Source organism: Populus euphratica, unplaced genomic scaffold (assembly GCF_000495115.2).
Source record: "Populus euphratica unplaced genomic scaffold, PopEup_1.0 scaffold41.1, whole genome shotgun sequence".
Taxonomy (NCBI): domain Eukaryota; kingdom Viridiplantae; phylum Streptophyta; class Magnoliopsida; order Malpighiales; family Salicaceae; genus Populus; species Populus euphratica.
This window is the reverse complement of record NW_011499868.1, coordinates 924,037-932,298: the sequence shown is the minus strand read 5'-3', so window position 1 is coordinate 932,298 and position 8,262 is coordinate 924,037. Positions and strand designations below refer to the sequence as shown.

The window sequence follows — 8,262 nt, the reverse complement described above, 5'->3', positions numbered from 1 at the left end:
AGAGAGAGAGAGAGAGAGAGAGAAAATGAGTTTAGCATACTTGTCAGACCCATCTAAACCTGGGTAAGACATGTTCAATATTATTATTAATATTATAAACATTATTATATTTATTATTATTAAAAAAAATTAAAAAATATTATTACTATAAAAAAATCATAAATTAAACGGCATTGAAAAGAATGATTGAGAATATAATGATTGTTCAAATTTTTTGAGTTGCAACATAGATATTGATTTGCCCCGTGAGACACAAAATTTAAATCCTGGGGTTAAGAGCTTCTTTTGCCCTTTTTTTTTATTAAAATAGTTCAAATACAATTCTGAAATTCTGAATGGTCAGCGCCATTTTTTATGGGGATAGAGAAGGAAAAAAGAGAAAGAGAGAGAGAAAATGAGTTTAGCTTGTCAGGCCCATCTAAACCTGGGTAAGACATGTTCAATATTATTATTAATATTATAAACATTATTATATTTATTATTATTAAAAAAAATTAAAAAATATTATTACTATAAAAAAATCATAAATTAAACTTGAATGATAAAATTAAAAATTATTATTGTTGTTGTTGTTGTTAAAATTGAAAAAACAAATATTGGTATTGAAAAAAAACTATAAATTTGATTTAAAAGGTAAAATTTAAAACTATAACTTTGAAAAAGAATCAATGAAAGAAAATAAAAAATCAAAAGTAGAATAACTAAATTGAAAAATACCGTGGGTTTAACATACTTGCCTAACCCAACCAGAATATATCTGACATACTTATTAGACTCGAGAAGTATGGGTCTGTAAAGCTTGTTTTATCCGATTAAGATGGGTTTGGTATGCTTGTTAGATTCAACTAACATGGGTTAAGTATGCCTGTTAAACCTACTTAAACTCGAATTAGACATATTTAATAATATTAATAATATTATTATATTTATTATTATTGTTGTTGTTGTTGATATTATATTCATTATTATTATTATTATTATTTTCATTATTATTAATAATTTTGAAAAAATACATTATTGCTATTAAAAAATCATAAAATTAATTTAAATAGTAAAATAAAAAACTATATAAACTTTGGGGTAAATAGTAAAATAAAAAACTATATAAACTCTGGGAAAAAAATTAAAATTAAATTAAAAAGTAATACGAAACTAACATACTTGCTTCATCTAATTAAGGTGGGCTTGACATATTTGCGAGGCTTATGGCAATATGTTAATGCTAAAATAGCTATATTATTTTTTTATATTAAAAAAATTACAAGTGTTTATTTATTTTTATTTATTAAATCACGGGATTTTTGTGTTAATGTTATATATATATATATATATATATATATATTTTGATTTATGTGGGTGTCCGGGCCAGCTTGCGCGTACCATAACTAGGCCCACTAAACACCCTGCAAATCCAATAGACACATAAGGCACCGTAAAAATGACAAACATGCATATGAGAACTTTAACCCATGTACATGTAAGGTTAGTATTATATTTTTATTATTGGGTCTATTGGTGTACTCCAAAAGTATGCATTATTATTCTATGTATTTTATCTTTAATTATGTCAAACCTTATATCATACATAATCCAGTGAAAATAATAAATCTTGTTCTAGAACTAAAAAAATCTATTGTTTGCTTTTGTTTTTGTTTTTAATATTATTCATTAATATTCTTTATGAATACCCGCGACTGGCAATCTAACTCGTAAACCCTCGTAAGGGCATGCGCAAGGCTAATGGGTCACACTCAAGGCCAACTGGGCTCACGTTCGTTTGCGATTGGTGCAAGATCGGCTCAAGCACGTAAATGGACTAGATGGGCCTGGCCCATATAGCAGCTCATGTGCTTCGATCAGTGTGAGATTTTAAAAAGAGAATTAAGCCAGAGATCCGCAGCTTGTGTCCTGTTAGGACAGAGCGATGGTATTGGTTGTTGGTCAGTCCTAGTCGTTATGCTTGGTTTGAAATTGTATAATTGTTAATATGATTGTTTTTTAAAATATTTTTTATTTTAAAATATATTAAAATAATAATTTTTTATTTTAAAAAAAATATTTTTGAAATTATCTTCTTAAAATAGTTTAAAAAACAGTAAAAATATATTAATTTAAAATAAAAATAAAAAAAATAATTTTTTTAAAATATAAAAACAAATAAACTGGGACTCCTCTGTTAAGAAAAAAACAGAAAATGTAAAAGGTCACTTTTTTTTGGTTCATGTCTCCAGTCGGTGGGACCACCGGACCGTTGCAGCTGCCACACAACGTCAGCTAGCACATTCACACTCAGAGCCGTAGCTAAGAACTTGTATTTGTAAAGTAACAGCTCCGAGACAATCACCCATCAGGTCATGACTTGACTTTAAATGCGGATCCTATATATTTTTCCAGGTCAGTTCCCCCCCTTCCTTTCTTCTGTTCTCTCTCTGTACATTGCAGGGCTTGAATTTTTAAATTGCCACTTTGGCTAGAATTCTATCGTTTCTTTATTATATTAGGATCCAGAACCATATTTGTTTTCAGGATTTGACGGTCCATCTTTGATCTTAGTTTAATCGATTAATTTATCTTCATCGAATGGTGAACATAAAATTGTTATAATCGAATATATGGTTGTAATTTAACACAATAATACTTATTTATGAAATATTTTATTTCATAAGAAATAAATTATAAGAACAGATTACAAGAAAAATCAGTCATGCCCATTGGCTGTCCTACACAAGTTTTGTGAGTTGGCACCCCAATATTTTAATTCTTAAATTTTGCATGATAATTATTTATTTCTAGGGGTTATTTGTTTTTGTGGCACGATTGTATTTTTTAAAAAAATTAATTTTAAATTATTTTTTATTATTTTGATAATCCGACATTAAATATTTTTTTTTATGTATTTACAACTAAGAAATATTAAAAAAAAGAACAATTACAATAATATTAAACACTTTAAGCACGTAAAATCTGACAAGGCTAACTGGGTTTTAAATTCGAGTATAGATCTGTTACCTTTTTTTAAACTAATGTTCTGCTGGGGTTCTGAGTTGATGCAGGTGTGAGAACTCCAATAACTTACTGGCATGTAAATACGGAGAAAACAAGGCAGGCCAGTTCACCAAGGTTTACCAAGTTGCACGGTGGAAGACAAAACCGAACCTTGTCGCACTGGATTTAGGCACCCGCAGCTGTGCAACCAGATAAATTTTAATTTTTTAATTTTATATTTTAAAATTGTTGTTATGTTGGGGTATTAAAAATAAATTTTAAAAAATAAAAAAATTAATTTATTCTCAAAAAAAAAATATTTTCTTTCACTGCTACAGAGATCTTCATATTTGTTGCCTTCAGCTTCATCATGACAGTATTAAGTCTGAAGTTCCCTGGTGACCATACGCTGTTCACTCAAGTACAACTACAAGTAGTGTTAAGGGCCCTAATGAGAGCTTTTGCTCCCAATCATGCAGACCTTGGAGGTTTTTTTTATTTTTTTTATTTTTCATTTTAATTACTTGATAGGAAAAGAACTTGGCACAACAATTATGCAGAAAGCTTTTCAACATTTTTTCTCTAATCTTAGACAATAATTTGCAAATTAAAAGATCAACAAGTGCTAAAATCACAATAGTAAAATCCTGGGAATTTTGAAATCTCACATGAGTACAAAATTCACAAAAGCTAGAATCATAACAACAAATATCTGGTGCAATTGGATGTACATAATTTTAGCTCTCGATGCATCAAGTTCCTATCAAGATGGTCCCCCATCTCCACCATCCCAGATACTTACAACTGTAGAATTTGAAGTCTTTAGCGCACGAAATCTGCTGGTCCACTGCTCCATATAATACTGTACAATTCAACTATAGTGCATTGTTTTGACGTGGTCAAATTAAATTGCAGAATCAAAGTACACGACTTCTTGGTAATGTGCAGAAAACGTGTAAACCCTCATCTTTATTCGTACAATTCACATTGCAGGGCTCAAATGCAAGAGAGATCAGATCAGCTTGATATGTCACAGTACAGGGCTTATCTGGTGAGTAGTGAGTGAGCTTGTGAGAGTTTTTTTCATCTGTTTTTGAGGCGATGAAGAACGGTAGTGATTAGCAACGATGAATTGTGGTGCGAGCCTGCAAGAAGAGAATTAGAACTTGGAAGAAAGCATGACAAGCACTACAAAGAGTTTTCTATTCTTGTTAACAAACAATTGATAGAGGGGAGGGACCCTTGGCATATGAAATTTTTCTGGGACTCTTTAACTTGCTAAAGAAGACTATGAATGGTCACAATCACTTGAACCAGGAACAACAACGTCATGCAATCTATTGCCAAAATTGTCGCGTCCTGGCCCATTAATTTTCAGAGAGCTGGAAAGAGGTTTGGCTCCTCCACCTTTGTTTCTTCTCAATTTACGTCACAGAGATGAGAGAGAGTCTGATTGCTGGATGACAAGGGCAGGCATTAAAGCCATGATCAAGAGATAAAAAGCCTTGTAGACTGAGATTATGCAATTGTCAGGGAAGGAAATGAGGCCCCATGTACAAATTCAAGTCCTTTTCATTCATAGATTTTTAAGGAAATTGATAGCAGCTGAGCAGAGTAAACTGGAAAGCCTAGAATATAAAAAGTAAATGTGTAGGTTTGCTAAGATCTACTAAGATCATTTTGCTAAGATCATTTACGCAACAAACACAGCTATGTAGGTCTAAATCAACTACCATTTACATTTGTAAACACTCATCGCATGTCCTCATCAAATTGCCAATTTCAAACGCACAGATTTCAATGACTTGTGGGTCTGCATCAAACACCAACTGCAGAACCTAGGAGATCAGGACCCCATTTACTACCTTCAGTTCTTGTTTATCATTCTTGCTGCCTGCAAGTCACAGCCAAAAAGAAAGGAAGAAAAACTTAAAGATTATGACCCCATTTACTGCCTTCAGTTCTTGTTTATCATTCTTGCTGCCTGCAAGTCACAGCTGAAAAAAAGGAAGAAAAACTAATCCCTTTACAAACTTAAAGACCCACACAGGCCATGGGTCCTGAAGCCGAGCACCACAAGAGGCCTCATCAAGTTTTAAGGTCATCAACTTTACCCTGGATCTATTTTCTTCATTGCAATCTACTATTACTAGGTACTAAGAACACAAGAAATAAAACTAAAACTCATTAGATTGAAATTTATATAAAAGAGTTACAAACACCTAAGAGAAAGAAACTTTTCCTTTCACTTGTTTTTTACAATTTGTGAGACTCAAGAACTTCAAACCTATAACAAAAACCCAACAGAATACAAAAGGAAACCATATATCTAAATGACCAAACTGAAAGACTACAACTAGTTACAGGCTTCAATGGACCTGTCAATGCACAATTGCAATTAAAAAAAAAACTGATTACCCTTCCAGTTCGTGATCTGATCAAGAAGCACCCCCCAACAATCCCATTCGATGGCGTATATTACAAACTAGAACACTATTCCACACCAGAGAAAAATTACCAGGTGGAAACTTGTACCAAATTCAAGTCCAGCCCCATCGATTATCGCCATGACGAAACTGTGAGTAGTGGCACCTCATTCCAGGCTAAAGTTAAGAACCCAGGTTGAGAATCATCAAGAGAATACAAAGTACTGTAATTGTAATTCCATAAAAGTATTTTAGCCTGACTCATTGCATAATGGCTAAGCGAAACCGATTCAAAACCTGAACTTTCCATTAAAACTCCCCATTGAACTTTATCCTCCATCCTTTCCCTTCTCATTCCAGGCTCCTCTGGCCCCACAACACTAGAAATTCTCTGACCCAATAACAACCTCTCCACTTGAAGCCTCTCTGGTGAGTCTCTACTCAAGTTAGGCTCAAGAGACTCAAAAACAGCAGTGTAGTATCTCAAAGCATTCTTAAACCGAGTCAAGTACCCAACCCGGTTCAAACTAACTTCATATTCACCAAGAGTGACAATTTTCGGGTTCAACGATTTAGCCATCTTTAAAGCAGTTTCTACAGCAACTGGAGACTCATCCAATAAATTATACAATTGAAGCATGAAATTAACAGCCAAAACCTCATCCGGCTCGACCCGAAAACAGGATTCATTTAACTCCTGAATTGGAGTCAGAATAGGCTCAAACTCAAAATTCAAATCAAGAAGCTTTGCAAAATCAAGTAGCCTATTACCAGTAGCTAAGAGAGAAGCAGCTGGGTTCTTACCAAGAACTGGAGCAGGTATACCTGAGATTCGGATTCTAACAGGTTTTCCAGCTGAACGTGTAGCTAAAGCTTGTAAAAGAGCAGCCCATTGAACTCCATGAACAATACCAAAATCAACTATGTGAATCTTGCTTGCTTTCTCAGTTGCCTCAAGAATTGCTTGGTTTGCTGTTAAATGAGCAAACTTTGAATATGGACAGGCATCATTCAAAGCTTTATAGGACAGAGTGAACTCTTCAGTTGTCTGATCAAAATTTTTAAAGACATCAAGCTCTCCTACAGCAACTCTTCTGCGTAATCCTTCCGCGAAGTAGAAACCAGCTCGCTCAACTGGATTACCGTTTTCACTCACCAAGTCCTTGAACTTAACCAACGATTTCACGGCTTGATCAGCTTTGGACTCGACAAGCTGAGCGCACTCAACAAGCGCTTTCAAAACCGGCGAGGAAGATAACAGTACAATTTCCTCTGACCCTCCAACGATTTCAGCGCTTTCAAAACCGGCGAGGAAGATAACTGTACAATTTCCTCTGACCCTCCAACGGTTTCATTTTTTTTCATTTTTCACTGTTGGCGGAGGCAGTGGCGGGGGTGACGTTGTGGGCTTGATTTCTTGAGGAGGAGATGCGGCGACCCAGAGCGAATTAGAGATAACCCCATTAAGATCAGACGGTGGAGAGCAGCCAACAGTAAGTCGACTGGGGCAAGTATGAAACGGATCAGAAGTGTACATCCCGAAATCAGTACTGTTTTGCCACGCGTCACAACCAGAAGGAAGATTAGAACTATCCGTTGAGTCTCCACCGTTCATTAAACTGTCCATCCACTCATCCGAGTCGAACTCACCACCAGCTCCAGTAAAATAAGGAAGCCGAAACCCGCTTGAGTGGTGCTGCTCAATGTTCGAGAAACTAAACACAGGTGGGTCGCCTGTTTCTTGTCCACTCTGAAAAGGGTCAGAGAAAGCAGCCTGACCCGAGAGCCCATAACCCAAGTTTGGGTTAGCAGACATTATATTAGTCGGCCAAGGATTTAAAGAAAATGGGTTTAGGCCAAGAAATTGTTGTTGTTGGTTATGATGGTGGTGGTGGCTTTGTTGCTGCTGTTGTTCTTGTTGTTGTTTTTGCTTAATAACTTGTTGGGCTATTGCCATTAGATTTCCACTATCCGCACACATATATGCCATTCTCCAGCCAACCTTCTTACCTGCAAGTTACGTTGAAAGAAGACATTGTTAGTAAAGAAAGGGCGACAGCATCTTGAAATGGTGGATTTATAGTGCCATAAAATTGTAGTCAAAGAAGAAAGAAAGAAAGAAAGAAAGAAGCAGGGAGAGAGATCACGTACTTAGAGAAGAGGGCAGTGAAGGAAGAGGATCACTAGCTGGATTTGGTGATGATGGGAGACAGTGGGGAGAGAGGGATTTTTAAGTTCAACGTTTAGAATAGAGGAGGAGGAGGAGGAGGTGGACAAACGATGATTAAACTCTACACGGACGAGGAGTGGGGGCCACTTATGCGATGGAAGAAAATATTAGTTTATGGTTTTTAAATAGGATTTTAATGTATGATGCCATAATGAGATACGGAGCAAATTGTATTTCTTAGGGTTTACATTTTATTTTATTAAAAAAATAGGGAAGAGCAATTTGTCTTTGGTATTATTATGTAAAAAAAAAAATTATTAAAAATTTTTTTTTACATTATCATATTAAAATCATCAAAAATATTACTCTAATTCTTTTTAAAATTAAAAATTAAAAATTACCACAATAATAATCAGTTTTTTTAAATATTATGTATTCTAGGATCAATACCGTTGATTCTATAAAAATAAGATGTATAAATAATTATGATAGATTTCTGTTTTATGTTAACTAACTAATTATATAATGAAATTATTTAGTATTTGATATGAATTAAATCCAAGTTAAAAAAACAATTTTCAAAATTGATTTGCCGAAGAAGTTCATTTTTTTATGAAATAAAAAATTCACATTTAATTGCTAGGGATTTTAATTCTTTGATTAATCAAATTTATATTTTAG

The 8,262-nt window shown here is 34.1% G+C and overlaps 1 protein-coding gene across 1 annotated transcript; it reads right to left on the bottom strand.

The window, feature by feature from the left end:
- Positions 1-5,157: 5,157 nt before the first annotated feature.
- Positions 5,158-7,690, bottom strand: LOC105126571 (scarecrow-like protein 4). Its single transcript, XM_011027470.1, is given in 3 exon segments — positions 5,158-6,689; positions 6,759-7,421; positions 7,563-7,690. Coding segments are annotated over 2 exon segments (1,788 nt in total). The 5' UTR covers positions 7,402-7,421; positions 7,563-7,690; the 3' UTR covers positions 5,158-5,544.
- Positions 7,691-8,262: the final 572 nt, after the last annotated feature.